We start from the raw sequence: 23,603 nt of genomic DNA on the forward strand, positions 1-23,603 counted from the left end.
TGACTAGAACATTTGGTCCATGTGTGTTGCATCCTTTGTGGCAAACTTCAAATTGAAATTCTAAGGGCAACTTTGTTCTTTTTACTCGTGTGTACGACTAATAGCTGTCCAGTTAACAGATTTTCCCACCTGAGATATGGATCTCTGCAGCTCCTCCAAAGTTACCATTGGCTTCTTAGCTGCTTCTCTGATTTTGGCTCACTTTACCCAGCCTGTGTGTTTAGATTTACACTTTTCCTATTCTTTTTTTTAACGATCCCATTTGTTCACTCATGTCCTCTAACAAACATTTAAGGCAGGGGTGTCCAAAGTCGGCCTTTGACCTTTCCCTGCTTTAACACTCCTAATTCAGGCGATGCAGTTCATCAAAGGCCTGTTAAGCAGCCATCAATGGACATCAGGTGTGCTGAAGCAAGGAAACATCTAAAAACATGCAGGACACCAGCCCTCGAGGACCAGCTATAGACACATCTGATCTAAAGCTTTCACAGAACAGCGGGATTTATCCTGAGTTTAAATTAAATTACACACAGGTGGGTTTTATCAATTAAAAATCTTACAAGTGTAAGAGTAAAGGGGACTGAATGTATGTTCATGACACACTTTCAAATTTTATTTGACCAAAAAAAAAATGTATTCTAAAATTTGGCCATTAATTCCTGAAATCTTACGGCCGTTTCTCAAACTATAAATAAGCGTAGAAAATAAAGTATCAAGTAAAAAAATAAAAAATAAATAAATGGGCCACTAGAAAACCTTAAACATTACATAATATCAAAAATAAAAAATGTTGATATGAGTAATGTTGGGTTTTAATGTATATCTTATCTATATTTTGGACACAATATCAAGGAAAAAAAAAACAGCACTGGGTCAAATGTTCACTTTTTTATAAGCTTTATTGAAATGTGCAGCAGACTGGTGAGAGCTTTAGAAAGTTATTTAAACCAAAGCTTCGGTTCGCAACTATAAAAATGTCAGACTACGACATTTAGGTGAAAACCATTTAGAAAAATGGTACAACTACAAAGAACCGGCTTAAACAATGGCAAAGGCATTCCTGCATTACATGCAACACAAGCCAGGATATACATATACAAAATATTAACAGTATAAAACGCCTTTTAAGGTGACTATAAAAAAATCCAAAACCCAACAACGGTGTTTTGTCAAGGTAAATAGAAAGGTCAGCCATGTCTTGAGAAATGTGCATTAAAATGTTTTTTTTACAGTACTGTGCAGGACCAGAAGCGGTTTAATCATCTGGACGTCACTGCAGCTCCTTCTGGATACTGCAACAGAAAAGGAGAATAAGGACCATGAACTTCAGCTGCAGCTTCAAGCTCTTACCACATGGCCATAAAACTGGACATTTACAGTGGCTTGTAAAAGTATTCAGTGAACGTTTCCACATATTGACACATTACAACCACAAACATAAATATATTTTATTGGAATTTTATGTGAAAGACCAACATAAAGTGGTATACAGTTGTGAAGTGGAATGAAAATTATACATGATTTTTTGTTTACAAATAAAAACTGTGCATAAGTATTCAGCCCCCCTGAGTCAATACTTTGTGGCACCAGCTTTTGCAGCAATTACAGCTGCAAGCGTTCTAGGGTACGTCTCTACCTGCTTTGCACACTCAGTGACTAAAATTTTTGCCCATTTGTCTTTGTAAAACAGCTCAAGCTCAATCAGATGGACTAGATGGACAGCGTTTGTGAACAGCAGTTTTCAGATCCTGCCACAGATTCTCGATTAGGTTTGTCTGGACTTTGACTGGGCCATCCTAACACATTAATATGTATTGTTTTAAACCATTCCATTGTAGCCCTGGCTCTATGTTTAGGGTCGTTGTCCAGCTGGAAGGTGAAACCTCCGCCCCAGTGTCAAGTCTTTTGCAGACTCCAACAGGTTTTCTTCCAGAATTGCCCTGTGTTTGGCTCCTTCCATCTTCCCATCAACTCTCACCACCTTCCCCGTCCCTAATGACGAGAAGCATTCTCAGAGCACGATGCTGCCATATCATATTTGACGGTGGGGATGGTGTGTTCAGAGTGATGTGTAGTGTTAGTTCTCTGCCACACATAGCGTTTTGCATTTTGGTGAAAATGTACAATTTTGGTCTCGCCTGACCAAAGCACCTTCTTCCTCATGTTTTCTGTGTCCCCAACACAGCTTCTGGCAAACTGCAAACGGGACTTCTTATGCTTTTCTTTTAACAATGGCTTTCTTTTTGCCACTCTTCCATAAAGACCACATTTGTGCATTGCACAACTAATAGTTGTCCTATGGACAGTAGGGCTGGGCGATAAAGTGAAAGTTTACAGACATCGAAATTTACAACAATAACCGACGTCATTTTGCCCGTGTCGGTAATTTCGTTTAAAAAAAATAAATAAATAAAAGTTGTTTTTGTCAGTTATGCTCATGTCTCTTTAAGACGCTACGCTATGTGTACAGTCTGTAGTCATGTGACTCCACCCAATTGAGTCTGCAACAAGAAGTGAAAGAGACGGGGACATTGAGAAAAATGGAGGAAATTTCAAATATCAAAGTGGGGGTGGAGCTGGTCGAGGAGGGAGAGGAGCAGCTCAATCCCTAAAAAGTGGGTTCAGCAAGGATGATGTTGAACAAAAGGTTCAGCTCAGGGAGTGGGGGAGGTTTGCAGTGGTCTGGCTGGTAGAGGTAAGGGTAGTGTTACCGTTCATTTATCGTTACCGAGGTGAACTGCTCAATATATCATGATATTCATTTTAGGCCATATCACCCATCCCTAGTGGACACATTACCCCACCTGAGCTGTGGATCTCTGCAGTTCGTCCAGAGTCTCCATGGGCCTCTTGGCTGCATCTCTGATCAGTGCTCTTCTTGTTCGGCCTGGAAGTTTAGGTGGACGGCCTTGTCTTGGTAGGTTTCCAGTTGAGTCATCCTCTTTCCATTTCTGGATGATGGCTTTGAACAGTGCTCCGTAAGATGTTCAAAGCTTGGGAAATCTTTTAATAGCCTAAGCCTGCTTTAACTTTCTCCACAACTTTATCACTGACCTGTCCGGTGTGTTCCTTGGACTTCATGATGCTGTTTACTCCCCAATATTCTCTTAACCAACCTCTGAGGCCTTCAAAGAGCAGCTGTATTTGTACTGAGATTAGATTACACAGAGGTGGACTCTATTTAATCATTAGCAATCATCAGGCAACTTCTGAAGGCCATTGGCTGAACTCAGAGGAAAGGGGGCTGAATACCTTTATGTTTCAGTTTTTTATTTGTAAAACATATTTTAAATCATGTATAATTTCCGTTCCACATCACAACTGTATACCACTTTGTGTTGGTCTTTCACATAAAATTCCAATAAAATATATTTATGTTTGTGGTTGTAATGTAACAATATGGGGAAAAGTTCAAGGGGTGTGAATACTTTTACAAGCCACTGTATTTTAATACCATGTTTTTACTGAGCCTTTACAACCTTTTCTCTTAGGACACAAATGCATAAACAAACACATACCAACATGTCACATGAGAATGGACTCTACCAGAATTTCATCATTCTGAGCCTAAACACCAACAGTGCATTTTAATTCTTATATTTCAACGTTTTCCCCAGTCTGGTTCTATACCTTTAACATTTTAACTGTACGGTGAAAACGAGGAAGCTCACCTCTCCAAATACTCGTGGACGTTGTCGTGGCCATTGAAGCGCGCCAGGCCCACCAGGATCCCCGTGGCACAGCGGCCCTCCTTCTTACGACACAGACTGCAGTTACACATTCCCCGGCAGATGGGACATGACCACGTCTGACAGAAATAGAAAAAGGAAGTACGGGACAGTTATTCCATTTACGCTCTACACTGTTGTACTCACCAGTATTTCAACTAGAACTGTGCCATATTAGAAAGTCATGCTTTTTAGCAGCTTCCAGGGGGTTATTCAGAGCCAAGAATAATATAATAAAACGTCAAGCATGGAAGCGATACCATCATGCTGAAGGGTTGTTTCAATGCCAGTGGTAGGGGTGCATTGCACAAGGTGGACTGAATAATACCGGTTCCCAAAATACTTTAACTGGACCATTGGTGTTCCAACAGGAAAATGATCCCAAACACACATCAGAACCGGTTTTACATTAGGTTTAGAAGCAACCTTTTCAATAAAACCTTGTTGTAAGGAAGGAAATATTACATTAAAATTAGCTTCCAGTTGCTGGATAAACTACTGATTATCTGGGGTCTGTTTGCTATGAACCCAAAGCAAAAAGACATTAACACCTTTTAATTATGTGTATATTTATAGCGAGTGACACCGCTGTCGCAATGTTCTTCAGTATTATTGCATGTTTTCCTAATTTCGTGCAGCTCTGCCAATGAGAGCGATCAAATATCCTGGCAGAAATATGCAGGAAGCTTGCTGTTGACTAACAGACAATTCACCAATTATTACTGGAGGTCAATATATACAATACACTAAAAATTAGGCAATATGATTAACTTGTATCCTGTGTAGATTAAAGAACATCCATAATGAATTCAAACTTGTGGACCCAAAGGTTGTTTATAAAATAATGTTTTTGTCTTTTCACCTTAGGAAAAAACCCCATAAAAAAATAAAAGTGGACACAAAATATAAACTGACTGCACAAGCAGGGAGATGAAGGTCTGCAATCTGTGTTTAAACACTGACCGGGTCGAGCAGCACACTGCGCACGTCCTCTCCATAGCGATTCTTCAGGCACGGTCCACAGAACTGACCTTTGACCCCCACGCAGTAACCGCTCCGGCACACTGTCTTGGTGTCCAGAGTCTTCTGTCTGCACTGGTGACACGAGCTGCCCTAAAGAGGGCGTAAAGAAACGCACCGAGTCAGTCCCCCTCCTGATACCACGGTGCAAATGGAGGTAAGAGGTGAAAGCTGTGATGCAACTCACGTTCTCTTTGTCCCAGATCTTGTCCTTGCTGCGGTACGCTATGTTTTCCAGGTCCTCCTCCGTGATCTCGTCGACGGATTTCACTATGTACTGACTCCTCCTGGAGCTGTGGCTTCTTCTCTTTTTCTTTCTCCCATCGACATGTTCGTCATCCACCTGACCAGTGGTAAACACATTACAGGATTATACTAAACGTTTAACGGGAAAACATTCATTGTTTGATGGCCGAAGAGAAAAGGCCACAACAACACCTGAATGGATCATCGAGAAACGGATTACTTTTATTAGGACATCTCAAACTAAAGAACAGGCTACATAGAGCAATAATCTGAATTCTGATGCAAGACTGAACCCTAACAAGAAGAACAGAATCCCACACATGCTATATTCTTCTTAACCTCACCTAATAATAATGATGGTGTTTGATAAAGCTTCTAGAGAAATCCGTACCTCCACCAGTCTCCTGATGTCCACAGTCCTGGGACTTGAGAGGGTAGCTGGCTCGTACTTTTCCTCCACTGCAAAGTTCTCCGGAGGACGAGCCTTACGGGACGGGTTCCTCCTCTCGGACCCTACTTCAACTCTAAACTTACGCTTCTGCGGCGTTACTTTCTGCGGTACCTTCTTCTTCTTCTGCAGAGAGGAAAAAAACAGAACAGTTTTTGTTCAGTACAAGTAAAAAATATTTCTAAATTGTTTTGAATTCTTAACAATTATTTTTTTAAATAAATCAAAATGCTGCCACTTATTTGGACATTACAACACTTACATTCTCCTCACATGCACACCAAACACCACTGGTTTTAATGACGATCACAACTCATATTAGGAACTTAACCTAATATGAATGACCAAGTAAGTCACAAGTCTTTCCACCCAAGTCTCAGGTCAAATCCCAATTCGAGGCATGCAAGTCTTGAGTCGAGTGGAAGTCCCAAACTTTTAATTTTGAGTTTTAAATAGGTCATCTGAGCAAATATGTCTCCTAATTAGATTAATAATATTGAGATTTTTAAATGACTTTAAGCAGTGGTTTTGTTTGAAAGGACATGAACTTCACAATCGTATGAAACTCGATATATTGCATGCCAATTCAACATTAATCTTAGTGAAAACCACTGCATGTATTAAGAACTATTAGGATTTTGTCCTTTAAAAATGGAAGAAGGGCCAAAAACTTGGGAAATCTACATTTGTGGAATCACTGATTTCCATGGCAATGTGCCTTTATTGGAAATAATTCAAATCTGACCACTCAAAAAGATGTGACTTCATGACATTAAAAAACACTTTAAAACAAAAAAACAAAAAAACAAAGAAAATGCAATGTGAACCAAAAACTGGGACCTAAATAAAACACCATTACAACTTGTGTAGTTGGTGCTAGTTAGCATCTTCTCTTTTAGTCTAAAACACTCCTAACAGTGTCTCAATTTGTAAAGCTAAGTTTGTTTTAAGTTTTAAGAGTATAAACCGTCAATTACAGAATATGCTTTTAATTAGATTACTACTAGGTATTGACAAAGTGTGAAAAGAAAACATTTTTGCTGCGTTATGAAGCCCCCCATTTATTTTGGCCTTGGACTTACATTTATTTTTTTTAATTAATCAATTTTTAAGCTGAGCAAATGTTAAAGTTTCTGTTACTTGCTTGTCAGAAAGCCATGTGCTCACCTGAGGTGTGGTTGGTGGAGTCAGGTCAGCCAGGGAGCTCAGATCAGCAAACAGCTTAGTGAGCTGAAAACACCACAGAGAAGAAGGAATCAAGGATGTACAACAAGCCAGGGACAGATAAGACTCCAGCTAAACAGTCGCTTGGTCCCAAATTGAAATAAAACCCAAACATTAAGACGTTACCATGGCTTTGTTTTCCTGTATGTTGCGATCTCGTTTCATTAGACTTTGGGAGAGGATCTCCTTTTTGTCTTTCACTCCCGCCTCCTCCTCTTCTTCCTCCTCCTTGTCGTCCTCTTTCTGATCCTGTTTCGCCTTCTGCCTTCCTTTGCCTCTCAGAGACAGATGAGCCTTTCTGACTGGCTTACTGACCTTTTTCTTATTCGATTCTTGTTTGGAGGCAGGCCCTTTTTTGCCTGGAAACCTGGAGAGCATTTTGTTTTTTTTTTATTTAGGTCAACATATAATGACCTTCAGCATTTTCTTTCAGTACAAACCTGATGCACGAACACTCACCTAAGTGCGACTAACAGACTCCTCCTCTTTGGCTCAGGTGGCTCCTCACCATCCGAGTAGAAACCTGTGTCTTTGTCGCTGTCCTCCTCCGAGTCAACAACCTAAGAAAAAATACAATAAGAAAACAAAATAAAGGCTGAACTTTCACCTTGTAGTCAAAAGGTTTTATTAACCATACCCTACCTTGGTCTTTTGCTGCTTTTGGAAACATCCTCTGTCCTTTTCTGCATCATCCTCACTGAAGCCTTCAAACTCCTCCTCGTTGTCTGACTGGCTGAACAGATGAGCCAGCTCAGCAGTTATATACCTGGATTTGAAACTGGTAGCCTGTTGGCAAACAGATTCAGAGTAAAAAAAAACTTTTTTGGCTTGAAAGGAAAAAATGCACCGACAAAGTATTTGCTTGTTCATTTCAAAGTGATCGGTGGAGAACTGGGCTTTTATGGAACAATTATTAGTACTGTTGCCTTCAGGATCGACCATGCTGAAAGCTTAATTAAAAAAAAAAAGTACAATCTGTTATGGGACTTTACACCAGATGTAGACAAAGTCCACCAGGTGGCATCCTTTCGACACTAAATGAAAGATATGCAACTGTAAAACGGAGCAGTAAATTCGCAGCAAGATCAACAGAACTGAGGCGGGCTGTCACTAAATAAAACTTATCTCTCGGACTTCGAACTAGCAAAAATCCATCTCAGCACCAAAGAAATCCTTATCACTACAGGCCTCCTGTTCCAAAGCTTGGCAGGACAAATAAGACCAGTGACAAGATGAAGTGAAAAAGGAAAAGACACTTAACCACTTGTTTTGTTCCCTCAAGCTTTACTTCCCCATAGTAAAAATCCCATATATATGAAAGTTTGATGCCTTATAAATAAGCCATTACTCACTCAAGATATTTTCTGCCTATACCCTTTTACGCTGTACTTCTTCAAGCCAACAAACACAGAGAATATGCTATTGTTTTTCATAATTTATGAGGTACTGTTATTCCTTAATAGGTTCTATTAGGTAGCATTACATATGCACCACCACAACCACAGATACAGGTAAAACTCTTTAATAAAAATATAGAAATTCACTTTTTACACAATAATGCCATGTTACAATTGTACATCAGTGTTTGGTATGTTTTTGTCTACATCCTTTCTGCAATGCCATCTCTGTCTGACACATTCGTGTCTGATGTTAAAGGTACTAACCAGACCTTTCTACAAAATGAATGACTGACACTTATGGACAACAGATAATGATGAGCTTTTCTGTTAATTTTGCTATTTTGTTTTTTTGCTGTTTAATCAAGATCAAATTAGAAAATTCAACCAGGGATCATCATTTTCGCCACCATTTGCCTCCGCTTCGCCATGGTAGCATCCATCATCAGAATCAGCTTTATTGCCAAGTTCATGCATACAATAAAGGAATTTGCCTCCGGTACACTTTGTTCTTTTGTTCTGTTTTTGCATTACAGAATATACCAATCATGGCTTAGCTGTTAATCAGAGTCAACCTATTTCGTCGTCTGGTGATTGTGCGCCCTGCTTTCTATTGTCCAGCTGACCCTATGGCCCTTTTCAGAAACTCCCACTGGCTTTAAGCCAAGTCAAAATCGGTGAAATCCCGCTCATCATAACTCATCATTTACTATCAGTGCCTCTTGTGATGTCATCAATCCAAGAGCACGCAAAGTAAATTGAGCAGGGTGTTTTTTTTCTCAACTAACGTATGAGAAACTTTACATTTAGTAAAATGCAATAGAAACTCATACTGCATTACCCAGTTGTGTTGTTACTGCAACTGCACGTTTGTTAGAGAAAGTAAAATACACTGATGGGCAGTTTCTTTAAAGGTCAAGTATTCAACTTCATATGAAACCTTTAAACAACGAACATACACACCTCCATGTATATTTGCAAAGCACCTTTTCAGCATTTACCTAAAACGTAGTTGATCACAGACCCACAGATTACTGGTTAACAGAGGTTAAAACCACCCATCTGAACAACTACTAGCTTATTTGCAGCCATGAGTGGCTACGGACGTTCGTGGAGGTGTGTGCGAAAAAATAAAATAACTTAAATTTCAGTTGAGAAAAGTAAATACCAATTTACATACGCTGTTTGCGTACTTACATTTGAGGTGAGTGTCATTTTTGGTTATCCGGGTTAAGTTTAACCTCGCGAAATGAAATCAATGAGAAGATGTGGATTTAAAAAACGACCCGCTGAACAGACCCCGTAACTTAGAAACTGGGGATCATGACGTTAAGGGGCCTACACGTAAAATTTCCTTCATGTACAGTAATCGTAACTATCATGTCGCCAAATTTGCAATCTCCTGAAGAAGTAACCATATGACTAACTGTCAGATTTATATATAACAGTTTCTCAAATATTTAGGAAAAGTATGCGCACAGATTCCCCTCCTGCACTCAGAATGGTACAGTCCGACTTTTCGCGCGGAAACAGCACATGGGCGTGGTCAAGTCCTCGGCCTAAACAACAGTTCCCTCTCAGTTTATAGTAGCAGTGTTGCTGTAACAGTGTAATTAAATGTTAACGCAACAGAGCAGGCCACATTCTGAAATATGTATCATATTTGTTTCGTTGGATTCTGTTTCCGTGTACTTAAATTTTAAAATAAGTAAATATTTATTTATATAACATATTTAAATGCCAAAGTACTGCAAAAAGTATAACTTAAACAGCAAATATGAAAAAAGAATACAATTTAAAATAACTTAAAGTTCATGAAATAAACCTGACAATAAGGGCCTGAATATTCTGCTGTACTAGATCTAAAACCAACTGAAAAGAAAAGTTGTTTATTTAATTCTTAAAATGTCAGTCTTTGATGTCTATCGATGTCTATCCATCTCTGCACCAAAACTACTTAGTGGTGTGTCTAAAAGTCACATGGTCCAGATATTCAGTGCAAGCCTGGACTAATGCATGGTTGGTATGCAAACACACCTACCTGCTGTACCAATTTCTTTGCTGGGAGAGAAAATTTCTCTTTGTAGGCCCCAGCTCCTCTTTTAATTTGTAAATATGTTTTACCTTGGGCACTGTGTTTTATTTACTTACTGTTTTCCTTAATGCAAGTGTTCCAGAGTTTTTTTTCACTTTTGGTCTTGTATTTCTAGCCACTCCATGTTAAGGCAAGGTAAGTCCTTTTTTTATATAGCGCTACTTAAAAGCAACCATTGTTGCATCAAAGTGCATCAAACCAGCACAAGATTAAGACTTTCTTTGTGTATAGCATTAACATTAAATTAAATAAATAAAAAAAGTAAGAATTAAGATTCAAATATATCCATATAAAGGGCCTCAGAAACATGGGGTTTTTAACCAAAAACATTTGATGGTAAGGGCAGAGCACACATGGAAACGGAGTTTGCTCCTAAATTTGGGCCCTGCCATGGAAAAAATTACCTTTATGCCTCAAGTGGCTGGCTTTTGTGTTTTGGTCTCACTCTGTTTTTTATTTTCTGTATTTCCCTTTTGTTTTTATCAGTTATTCCTCCCAGTAGTTTTCTCTCAGTTCCCTCCACCTCCCTGCTTTCCAAACAACTGCACCCTTTTAATTAGGATCACCTTTTGCATTGAGTAATCACCCCTCCAGTATACAGAACACCAGTTCCTCCATAATGCCCACACCTTCCCCCTGAAGTAATTCCTTGTGTGTTTTCTCCTCAGCTCTTCACGAGATCTGGTGTTTTTGTTTCTCTTTCGGCTTTCCATCTTTGTTATTTTTATACTTTTTTTTTTTTCAATGAATAACAACTGAGCCACAGTCCTGTTGTCTGCTCTTGGGCTGTCTACAACCAAAAGTACTGACCTTCAGACTGTTAAACACAAGAAAAAAATATTTGAACTGCGTCCTGAAATGAGCAGGAAGCTCGTAAAGAGGCCAGCATAGGTGTAATATGATTTTCTTTCTTGTCAAGAAGGCATGGGGCTGTGTTTTGGACAGCTTACGGCTATTGAATTGAAGATTCATCATATAGAGATTGTTTAGCAATCCAAGCGAAACTTAGTAATATAGATTTACTTTTTCGAAGTCCTTAGATGGATTAAAAGACTTCAGTTTTCTAAAGAGCCTTAGCTGGGATAAGCTAATCTTGGTGAGCTGATCTGTCTGACATTAGCTTAAGATCACATTGTTTTGTACCTACAAAAACTTGTTTCTGCACATTTTGCAGATGGAAGTGCTTTATTTTTGCACTGAATTCACAACATGTTTATCACAAATTACACAGTCATAAAGTCCAGCCGATGGCATCTGCACCTGTTTTTGTGTCATTCTGATTTGTACACATTTTATACACAGATAGCCTAAAGATATGTGGTTCTAAGTCATATAAAATGAGGTTCTGCATGGTCTTACTTAAATAATCTCCAAGGTGAAACCCATATCTTACAGATCCAAATGTGCTCTAAACGTCTTTCTGTGGTCAGCATCTGTGGTCATGTCATGCCTGAATATAAGAATGAGAGTTTAAGGTAGCTAAAGTTAAGTGAAGAAACATTTTGCTATGTGTGTGCACATATGATTGTATGTTCTTCTTTCGTGTGCATGTAGGTTGTTTTTGAAAAAACATTTTTATAGCTAAAAAGAGTCTAATTTCACAAAATACTGTCTTTTGTTACACATAGAAAAGCAAATTATCGTTGGATGTTTCAGATCACAAACATTTACATTTCATTGGATAGAGTATGGAAAATCAATTTGAAATTAGTTATATTTCTCATATTAAAGGGGAAAATTCTCATTAGGGATTTGTGTGCATAATGTTAAACATTCTTGTATCCGTGTCTCACAAAATCAATGCATGAAAAGTCACTGAGTATTTTTCTGCTGCTAGAAGCAAACTGTTAGAGATGCACAAACAACAGGAAAAGTACCTGTCAGGGATCCAGTGGTTATTTGTCTAGGTTCTCTCTTCCACCCTCTCCTGGTTGCTGCAGAGTATTACGGAGGGCTTTGCTTACCGTACTCACTGAGTTAATGTGTGTAGCTAATGTATCCTTAAACCAACTTGTGGCTTTCCAGTTATTGATCAGTTCCATTCCCAGTATGTGCAACCTGAAGAGACATAAGATAAATATAACCATGTGTTAGGCCCATCTCCAAGCTGCACAAACAACAGGAAAGTAAGTGTCTGGCTGTGTTTCATTCCAGTTGGAAAACATACAGTTACTTCACATTACAATTCATCACTCTTTGTGTTTTAAAATAGTTTTGGACATACAAAACAGATGTTTCTGCACATTTTGCACATGTCAAGAGCTTTATTTATGCACTGAATTCACAACATGTTTATCACAAATTACACACTCATAAAGTCCACCAGATGCAGTTTGCCCCTGTTTTTGCTTCAGATCACAGTTCTGCTGTCTTTAACCAAAATCACAGCAAAAGCAGAAGCGATCAAACAGACAGAGAAAACTATCATGTTAAGATTATGTGAGCTCCAACCCCTGACATGATCAAGGCCCTCCTTATAACTTTAAGAACAACATTAGACTGTGACAGGAAGTAGTTGTGTTGATCATAAATGAATCACAGTTCTAGGTTGTAAACAGCAGTGGAATGATTCTCTTTAACTCATTCAAATATAATAAATAAATAAAAAACAATGACCGAAGATAAAATAGTAACCTATTTTAATTAATGATTGGCTACAGAAATAATCTCCCAGGTGAAACCCATATCTTGCTATCATGTATTTGCAGATTAAAATGTGCTCTAAACCTGTTTCTGCGGTCAGCAGGGTTGATTTCTGACTTTGTCTTTGCACAATGTGCTTTCAGATTACATTACTAATTATTATTTGGATGAAAGTTCCATGGCTTTGCAATGCATTTCCAAATCCAGCTGTAATTTTTACTGCGGTGAGCCACGACTAGGCAAGGAAAGCCAAACAGTTTGTAGATCAATAATGCTCATAAATATTAATCCTTGCAACTTTAATAGAATTTGTTAATTAGACTACTGGTGAATTGTATGTAGGGAAGAAATTATAATAAAAAGTCTGCATATAAAATGTAATGTTTAACAGGTAAATAACATGACTTAAATATACATAAATATTAGTATTAGTAGATATTTATAAACTAGATATCTACCAATTCATGGACTCGTCAAGACATTTTTATATGATCAGTATCAGAACCTTTGACTAAACTCAGTTGCTGAGACCTGTCATTGATTTACTGTCTGAATTAATGTCTGGCATATCCCCAGCAAATTGTTTAAAACACGTCATAACCTCTATTCATTTGCATAGTTTGCTATTTTACAGATCATCAACATTATTTTGCCAGTCGAAAGAATCTACGTTGTTCCTTAGCGGGTTTCACATTTTACAATAAAGTTTGCGTTGAAATAGCACTGATTGCTGCAGCTCCCCATGAGTCTGTCACCTGGCACTGTCTGCAGACTGTCCTCATATATCCCCAGACAGCTGTCCAAGTGCAGAATACAGCTGAAACACTGATGAATTCAGAGAAAATGTATGAACCATGAGAACAACTTTTTCTCTAGGTTTTGTCTGTTCACAATCACCTGAAATATGTCTGGAGTTGACTGGACAGAACTTGTTTGCAGTTTTTTTTTACCTGTCAGGGATCCAGTGGTTATTTGTCTAGGTTCTCTCTTCCACCCTCTCCTGGTTGCTGCAGAGTATTACGGAGGGGTTTGCTTACTGTACTCACTGAGTTAATGTGTGTAGCTAATGTATCCTTAAACCAACTTGTGGCTTTCCAGTTATTGATCAGTTCCATTCCCAGTATGTGCAACCTGAAGAGACATAAGATAAATATAACCATGTGTTAGGCCCATCTCCAAGTTCCCCTACTATCAGAAATCTTGGAAAATATGTTTATTCACAGTTAACATCATTCCTTGATGAATATAACATCCTGGATGTGTTTCAGTCTGGTTTTAAAAGCCTTCATAGCACAGAGTCAGCCCTGCTGAGGGTTTATACTGACTTTCTCCTGGAAAGTGACTCTGGTGAATTTGTGATCCTTGTCCTGCTTGACCTAACCACGGCTTTTGATACCATGGATTATAGCATTTTATTGTTACCCTTACAACACCAAGCAGGCATTGTTGGCACTGCTCTAAAGTGGCTTGGGTCCTTTCTGGCAGACAGAACATCTTCCATAAATGTTGAAGAGTTGTAATCCTCTTCTGAATCTCTGTCATGTGGGGTCCCCCAGGGCTCAAATTTAGGGCCTTTGCTATTTTCTTTGTACCTTCTTCCCCCGGGGTCTATTTTTTAGAAAATATGATATATCTTTTGCATGATAAATGTCAGCACCATGAAAGCTGTTTTTGAAATATATTTTTTGGGCTTGAAATTGTACAGGAAATAATTACCCTGCAGGCCTTTTTTTTAATGTACTGATGTGTGTTTGGACTGTTTTGATCCAGTGGAGCTTCCTCAGTTTAGAAATATATAAGCTTCATCTAAACCTTCAATTTGTATGTTAGACATAATCCCAATCAACTTATTTAAGCAAGTGTTCCCTTTAATTACCAAACCCATTCTAGATTTGATTAATCTATCCTTAGTAAATGGATATGTACCACAGGCTTTAAAGGTAGCTCTAGTTAAACCTTCACTTAAGAAACCTTCTCTTGATCAAGATGATTTACTAAATTACAGACTTATATCCAATCTTCCGTTTTTATCTAAGATTCTTGAGAAAATAGTTGCTAATCAAGTGTATGAGCGTTTACACAGTAATCATCTATTTGAAAAGTTTCAGTCAGGTTTCAGAGCTCATCATAGCACTGAAACAGCACTGGTGAGAGTCACTAATGATATTCTTATGGTCTTAGATAATGGACTTATGTCTGTACTTGTTTTGTTAGATCTCAGTGCTTCATTTGATACAGTCGATCACAATATTCTCTGGAAAAAATGGAACATGCTGTAGGGATCAGGGAAACAGCACTAGACTGATTTAAATCTATTTGTCTGACAGATTCTGGTTTGAATCTTCTTTAAACTCCAGGGTTAATTGTGGAGCACCACAGGGTTCAGTGCTTGGGCCAATTCTTTTTACTATATATATGGTTCCAATAGGTAACATTTTCAAGCAGAAAAAAAAATATTTCAAAATGATGACTCAGGACCTGAAAGACTATTTTCAGAGACCTTTATTCCAGATATTACATTACTGCAAGAAAGTCTGACTAATATGATGACTTTTCAGGGGCTTGCATGAATCTAGTAATTTGTGGACAGGGCATTCTTGCAAAATAGGTGTTTGATCTTAATTAGTCCTTTCCTGGAAGGTCCAAACCTGGAGGAAAAATGTCTATTTAACTTTAAATACAACATAATGTTACAAAAGATGTTATTGAATGTTCTACTTGCTGCATTGAGTAGCACATTTAATTCAACATTTAATTAGTGCTACATAAATTTAGTCCATTTGCCATTCTGGTGTGTAATATATCAATCAATGGATGAAATTCGGTTTCAGTTCTTGTGCCACAATATGGTCTTATTTGTAGGATCACAATGATCTTATGACCTCAACAAATGAATAAATCAAGAGTTTTTTTTATTTACCTTAGATTTTTTATTGATGCACCGAAATAAACATCTCAGTGTCATAAATTCAATAACAAAGGTGCTCAGAATCCTGTCAAATATTGAGCCTTAAAATGTTAACATTTATTTTAATAAATGTCCCTTTGATATTTTTACAGTGTGTCACATTATCATGTTTTTAACTCCACCAAAAACAAGCTTTTACCTTGCAAGTTCTTTTGAATCTAGGTTCAAAACAACTGTATAAATTAAGCATTTTTATTATCTGTGAAACACACATCATCATAAACTCTTTCTACACATTTTGTTGTTTAAAACATGCACTAATTCCAATCAAATTTCTTTAATGCTTTAATGTTTCTATTGGATCAAGAAGAAAAAAAATATCTTCAAACATCATCAAAAGAAAGTTTTGTGCAAACATTTGTCTATTTTCTATCTAACATGTTAAGTTGATATATTCTGATCAACACATTTAAAGAATAAAAATCTCAGCAAACCATGCGAGCTTTACAGACAAAAGAATATTTGTAAAAAATGATAAAGTCCAATTATAAAAGAAACACAAATTGCACAAAAGGTTTTGCATATTTTATCCGTCATGTTAGATTAGATATTTTCTGATCCACACGTTTGAAACAACCGAGCAGATTCAGAATCACATCTTAGCAGCTAATAACAAGCTAGGCGAGCTTTACAAACAAATGCTTGTTTAATTGTGCATAATGTATCGTTCCATTTCTTGGCTGAATCCCGATTAGTGTGCACACACGATTCGGATCCTCCGAAGTTGTTTGGCTCTCCTGCATTCCAAAAACTAAAGGTCAATTTAGATCCATCAGACCAGAAATATGCTCCCTCCTTCTGAGCGTCAGTAAGTCCGATCCAGTTGACTCCCTGAGCAGGATCAAAGTTTCTGATCAACGTTTTGACAAAGTTCTCTTCTTGCAGACTGTGGATTGACACCAGGTTGGCTCCTTGGGACAGGCAGTGCTGCTCTGCTTCACCCCACGTCATCAATGTGGCGACGTACTTGTAGCAGCGGCCGTTGAAGCCGTACCAGAACAAGGGGCAGCCGTTACGCAGTAGCTTCATCTCCTGTCCGTCTGAAGGAGCCACAGCGGCCAGAGAAAGGCCAAACAAGAAGAGCAACAAGATCATCTTGTAGTCTGATGTTTATGGTTCTGAGAGATTTTGATGTCTTGCAGGAGTTTATCTGCAGGGAAGGATGTTGAAGAGAGTTCTGGAGAGACAGAAGTTAACCTGGTTTCTTTTATATTCCTCAAAAAGGGCGTTTATCCTGTTCCTGTTAATGAGCTACTAATTTTTATTTTGAATTCCCACAAAAGCTGTTCTTCATAGAAACTCTTTATCTGTTTCCTTCTCATGGAATTATGTTATCATTATGGTTGTACAGATATCACTGAGTACATTGTTGTCTAGGCAAGGGTTTTCTGATGGTTATGTTTCATCACTCTCTCTGATTTGAAATTGTTTTGTACCTACAATAACATGTTTCTGCACATTTTGCAGATGGAAGTGCTTTATTTTTGCACTGAATTCACAACATGTTTATCACAAATTACACAGTCATAAAGTGTAGCCGATGGCGTCTGCACCTGTTTTTGTGTCAACTCTCATTTGTACACATTTTATACACAGATAGCCTAAAGATATGTGGTTCTAAGTCATATAAAATGAGGTTCTGCATGGTCTTACTTACATAATATCTAAGGTGAAACCCATATCTTACAGATTTTTGTTGTCCGATGAGCTAACCCCTCCCTCCTACTTCCCCATGTCTAAAGGGATTGCTCAATCCAGCTCTCTATCCAACGGGTCCGGACTTCCCTAAACCTGAAAGGTCTTACTAAGCAGGTGTTGAAGCACCCCCTCCGAGAGGTCTTCGGCGTGTTCGTTTATTCACCGTAAGCTGAAAGAATTCACACCCATTGAAATATCACACTCAGACACCGTTATATTGAATTCAAAAATACCTGGACCAGGGAAGCTCTCATGTGATATGACCACACACCGAGACGACTTCGGAGCTTCTCACTGGGCACATGGCTTTTATTAAAACACACATGAAAATGGGCAGCGCCCTGTTTACAGTTTTTTCTCACATATAGTCACGTACAAACTTTTTCCTGCCTACCATTTTAGGACATGTTCCTGTCTCCCAGCACCTGCACTCGTATCTAATGATATAAAAAGGGAGTGCTTGGCCCATTAATCTTTTCACATCCTTCTCCCACCCCTACAGTTCTTCACTATTTTTCTGCTTCACCACACTCAAGGCCAAATTTGTGCAATACAATTCTGCAGGCCACTAACACAGGTTATACATTTTATTTCCCACACTGGTTATGAACATAATAATAATAATAATGCACACAGATAATATATCTCCACACAGGTTTTTTGAAAGTTCTGTTTAAGCTGGTGTCAGGAAATGACTCGCATAGCCTCTGACAGCCTTCATACAAAAGTCTTGCCCTTCTTCAACTGGAGGTCTGAGTAGCCTATCGCAGTCATCCACACCTTCGACAGTCACTTTTGTTCACGGCTGCTCATTCCCTAATTTACAACTGGCTCTTGGTATATGGGCTAGGTTAATTTTAGTAGCTCAGCACGAGCCCCAAGGACCTGGCCAAGGCAACCTGTAAAAACCTGTAAAAACCTCCTAAAATATCTTGGAACCAGGCAACAAGACTTTTTACCACCGATGAAAACCAACAATACGGTGACTCAAATAACTGAATGTCCACGATTTAACTAGAATTTTATATGCTTTCTTTAATTAGTAACGCTTTTGCAGGGGTCAGTAACAGCTTAAATTCGGCAACACAAAATAATTTCAATAATAGAAATGAATCAATCAACTCAACCTGTCTTTCCCTGATGCTGAAACTAGTGGGTTTGAAGAGTCTTTGAAGACGGAGGCTCATCCATGCACCTGATGGAGAAGTTTCTTCTGGTAACAACGGGTGATTTTTGAAGGGGATACGACTTAATCTTCAGTTTTCTTCCTTTAAGTGGCAGGCACTGATGCTCCAGACTTTGATGGTTGAACAGGATCTTTGTTGTTATATGTCTCTGAAGACAGTAGTTTCCAGAGTCTGAAGAGTTGAAGGAAACCAGGAGACATAAATGAGGTTGATTCAGGACTTCCAGAAGCCTGAAACTTAGAGCAATCAGCTGTTCACCGATCAAGTTCACTTCTGTTGTTTGGATAAAAAGGCTTTAGATGAAATCAGATTCTTAATCTTGAGGCACAGTCCTTTCTGGGCTCACAGGTTGACCCTCTTTTTTAATGCAGTCGATCAGTGGGGCTGTGTCTCTGTTCCTTTTCCATCTGAGCTTCTTCTCTCCGTCCGATCTTGTTTGCTGGTCTTCTGCGAGGAAACAACCCCGTTTCTGCTCTCAGCATTTTTATAGCGCTTGATGATGTCAGGCCCTTATTAGGCTTCTTAGTTATTGCGCAACCTATTCAGCTCAGCTTCTTGATTATTGCTCAATACTTTCGTCATGGTCATTATGACCCAAATGTGCTCTAAACGTCTTTCTGTGGTCAGCATCTGTGTTCATCTCATGCCTGAATATAAGAATGAGAGTTTAAGGTAGCTAAAGTTAAGTGAAGAAACATTTTGCTATGTGTGTGCACATATGATTGTATGTTCTTCTTTCGTGTGCATGTAGGTTGTTTTTGAAAAAACATTTTTATAGCTAAAAAGAGTCTAATTTCACAAAATACTGTCTTTTGTTACACGTAGAAAAGCAAATTATCGTTGGATGTTTCAGATCACAAACATTTACATTTCATTGGATAGAGTATGGAAAATCAATTTGAAATTAGTTATATTTCTCATATTAAAGGGGAAAATTCTCATTAGGGATTTGTGTGCATAATGTTAAACATTCTTGTATCCGTGTCTCACAAAATCAATGCATGAAAAGTCACTGAGTATTTTTCTGCTGCTAGAAGCAAACTGTTAGAGATGCACAAACAACAGGAAAAGTACCTGTAAGGGATCCAGTGGTTATTTGTCTAGGTTCTCTCTTCCACCCTCTCCTGGTTGCTGCAGAGTATTACGGAGGGCTTTGCTTACCGTACTCACTGAGTTAATGTGTGTAGCTAATGTATCCTTAAACTAACTTGTGGCTTTCCAGTTATTGATCAGTTCCATTCCCAGTATGTGCAACCTGAAGAGACATAAGATAAATATAACCATGTGTTAGGCCCATCTCCAAGCTGCACAAACAACAGGAAAGTAAGTGTCTGGCTGTGTTTCATTCCAGTTGGAAAACATACTGTTATTTCACATTACAATTCATCACTCTTAGTGTTTTAAAATAGTTTTGGACGTACAAAACAGATGTTTCTGCACATTTTGCACATGTCAATAGCTTTATTTATGCACTGAATTCACAACATGTTTATCACAAATTACACACTCATAAAGTCCACCAGATGCAGTTTGCCCCTGTTTTTGCTTCAGATCACAGTTCCGCTGTCTTTAACCAAAATCACAGCAAAAGCAGAAGCGATCAAACAGACAGAGAAAACTATCATGTTAAGATTATGTGAGCTCCAGCCCCTGACATGATCAAGGCCCTCCTTATAACTTTAAGAACAACATTAGACTGTGACAGGAAGTAGTTGTGTTGATCATAAATGAATCACAGCTCTAGGTTGTAAACAGCAGTGGAATGATTCTCTTTAACTCATTCAAATATAAAAAATAAATAAAAAACAATGACCGAAGATAAAATAGTAACCTATTTTAATTAATGATTGGCTACAGAAATAATCTCCCAGGTGAAACCCATATCTTGCTATCATGTATTTGCAGATTAAAATGTGCTCTAAACCTGTTTCTGCGGTCAGCAGGGTTGATTTCTGACTTTGTCTTTGCACAATGTGCTTTCAGATTACATTACTAATTATTATTTGGATGAAAGTTCCATGGCTTTGCAATGCATTTCCAAATCCAGCTGTAATTTTTACTGCGGTGAGCCACGACTAGGCAAGGAAAGCCAAACAGTTTGTAGATCAATAATGCTCATAAATATTAATCCTTGCAACTTTAATAGAATTTGTTAATTAGACTACTGGTGAATTGTATGTAGGGAAGAAATTATAATAAAAAGTCTGCATATAAAATGTAATGTTTAACAGGTAAATAACATGACTTAAATATACATAAATATTAGTATTAGTAGATATTTATAAACTAGATATCTACCAATTCATGGACTCGTCAAGACATTTTTATATGATCAGTATCAGAACCTTTGACTAAACTCAGTTGCTGAGACCTGTCATTGATTTACTGTCTGAATTAATGTCTGGCATATCCCCAGCAAATTGTTTAAAACACGTCATAACCTCTATTCATTTGCATAGTTTGCTATTTTACAGATCATCAACATTATTTTGCCAGTCGAAAGAATCTACGTTGTTCCTTAGCGGGTTTCACATTTTACAATAAAGTTTGCGTTGAAATAGCACTGATTGCTGCAGCTCCCCATGAGTCTGTCACCTGGCACTGTCTGCAGACTGTCCTCATATATCCCCAGACAGCTGTCCAAGTGCAGAATACAGCTGAAACACTGATGAATTCAGAGAAAATGTATGAACCATGAGAACAACTTTTTCTTTAGGTTTTGTCTGTTCACAATCACCTAAAATGTCTGGAGTTGACTGGACAGAACTTGTTTGCAGTTTTTTTTACCTGTCAGGGATCCAGTGGTTTGTCTAGGTTCTCTCTTCCACCCTCTCCTGGTTGCTGCAGAGTATTACGGAGGGGTTTGCTTACTGTACTCACTGAGTTAATGTGTGTAGCTAATGTATCCTTAAACCAACTTGTGGCTTTCCAGTTATTGATCAGTTCCATTCCCAGTATGTGCAACCTGAAGAGACATAAGATAAATATAACCATGTGTTAGGCCCATCTCCAAGCTGCACAAACAACAGGAAAGTAAGTGTCTGGCTGTGTTTCATTCCAGTTGGAAAACATACTGTTATTTCAAATAGGGGCCACAGTTAAGTCTAGTTTTTACCATTTAAGAAAAATAGCAAAGGTGAAATCTATTCTTTCAAGGCATCAGTTGAAAGCAGTAAACCATGCCTTCATTTGATTGCAAACTGTTTGTAGTTCACACTATCCGAATTAGCCAGTCCTCAGACGACTTCAACTGGTTCAAAGCACTGTTGCACTTTTTTTTAACAGGATCCCATGGCAAGCCGAAGGGGTTAAAAAATCATCCGTATATTAACGCGTTGTGCTGTTTTGTATGGAAAGCAAGCTAGTTTAAAAACACATGACTTCTGAAAACATGTTGACAACACGTAGAAAACTTGCAAACCTGTTAACATTTTGTCTACTTATTGTCAACGCATAAGCAACACGTTGTACTGTCCTATTGGCTGATGAGGAGTACGGGTTGAACCATTTCTGTAACCCTAGGAAGGGTACGGCGGGAGGAGGGGGGCCTACCACTGTTAAGAAGCCTCTTATTTCTTGGTCCTTTTCTTCCTTTTGTGTGTAGCCTATCAAAATGTATTATTTGGATTGCATTTTTATGACAAAATAAATTGTAAAGTTATAACTTATTTTCATAAAGATATATTGCCTCGTTTTGATCCTCTACTGCCTTTACAAATAAAAAAACACAATAATGGACATTCTTGCCTTTTACATCATTCATTAATCTTAATATCATAAAAAACATTAACATCTTTGCATAGAAAACCAATCATCAGTGGTACTTATTTAATGTTGGTTTTAGGATACATACCATTGTAATAAATATTGTATCTGTCTTTGGACAACATGAACCTTTTTCAGTATGTTAATTTGACCAGCAGGGGGCACATTTTGACTTTTTTTTTTTGTATAGACATTAGGCTCTTAGACAGATGTACACTGGTGATATGATCCTTTTTAATGAAATGTACAACCTTTCACAGCCTGTCTGGATTAGAATGGAAGTTAGAATTAGGTCAGATCGTACCTGATATGACTTTCCTGGCAGCAGATGTACTGTGTCAAACTCCTAGGTCGTCCTTAAAATTCTTATTAATCCTAAAACCTGAGAAGTAAGTTTTTAGCCAGTTTAAGCTTATTATACATCGTAAATTATATATTTGTTAATGTGGCTATACAGTTTTAATTGTGCCCAAGATTGTGCTATTGGTCTGATTGCCTTGGTTAAAAATAGGCAGACTTCTCATCTCTTTTTTTGGCAATAAAATCATGAGTCTGGCTATCCATAGCTGCTTTCACACAGCATTATTTTCTGGGAGTATTGTCTCACTATATGACATGTACTGATTGTGAAAGGGGGGTCTGATTTGAACAACCTCTGCGACATGAACATAAGTAGTAACAGAGATGGAACATAAAGACAACCACAGCTGGCATGGTGGTGTTGTGTCTGCTGGGTCTTTTTCTGTCACACCACTGGTTCCATAAAATTCATCACTATGTGAAAGCATGGCTGCAGGATTATGCTGCAAGCTTTTGTTTAGTATGAATGGGTAAATGCGTTTGTCAGTCTGTTGGTTCTATGGCCACACGACATGTCGAGTGTGTAGGAAGAGTTTAAGGGAGAAGGCAGCAGCAGCAGCCAGCACCCATCAGAGTGTCCACTGTCCACCCTCTCCATGAACACCACAAACAGGGGATATGGTCCTTCTGAGACACCTACCTGTCTCATCCCTCGGATCTCCTCACATACATCAAACACGCCCAGAAAACAAAGCACTTGTCACGTTCCTTATATTTTCGATCTGTTGCACTCATAATCATCTCAGCCTGATATTTCTCTGTATTCAGGTTTAATTTATTTAATGCCTTTCTGCAGCATGTAAACAGTTCCCCGTACAGACATC

General features: G+C 38.2%; 2 protein-coding genes across 2 annotated transcripts; both read right to left on the reverse strand.

Annotated features, from left to right (window-relative positions):
• Positions 1-880: 880 nt before the first annotated feature.
• cdca7b (cell division cycle associated 7b) lies at positions 881-9,436 on the reverse strand. The gene is made up of 10 exons (XM_047383716.1): positions 9,261-9,436; positions 7,309-7,452; positions 7,126-7,226; positions 6,793-7,033; positions 6,610-6,672; positions 5,386-5,568; positions 4,936-5,091; positions 4,692-4,841; positions 3,672-3,808; positions 881-1,292 (listed from the first exon to the last, which is right to left on the reverse strand). Exons 1-10 carry the CDS (start codon positions 9,276-9,278, stop codon positions 1,271-1,273), a joined length of 1,215 nt encoding a protein of 404 aa, XP_047239672.1. The 5' UTR covers positions 9,279-9,436; the 3' UTR covers positions 881-1,270.
• A 6,271-nt stretch (positions 9,437-15,707) lies between these two features.
• LOC124879586 (ladderlectin-like) lies at positions 15,708-18,084 on the reverse strand. The gene has a single exon (XM_047384266.1). The coding sequence runs from the start codon at positions 16,862-16,864 to the stop codon at positions 16,376-16,378; it is 489 nt and encodes a 162-aa protein (XP_047240222.1). The 5' UTR covers positions 16,865-18,084; the 3' UTR covers positions 15,708-16,375.
• Between the last annotated feature and the right edge of the window lie 5,519 nt (positions 18,085-23,603).

This window comes from Girardinichthys multiradiatus, chromosome 13 (genome assembly GCF_021462225.1).
Source record: "Girardinichthys multiradiatus isolate DD_20200921_A chromosome 13, DD_fGirMul_XY1, whole genome shotgun sequence".
Taxonomy (NCBI): Eukaryota; Metazoa; Chordata; class Actinopteri; order Cyprinodontiformes; family Goodeidae; genus Girardinichthys; species Girardinichthys multiradiatus.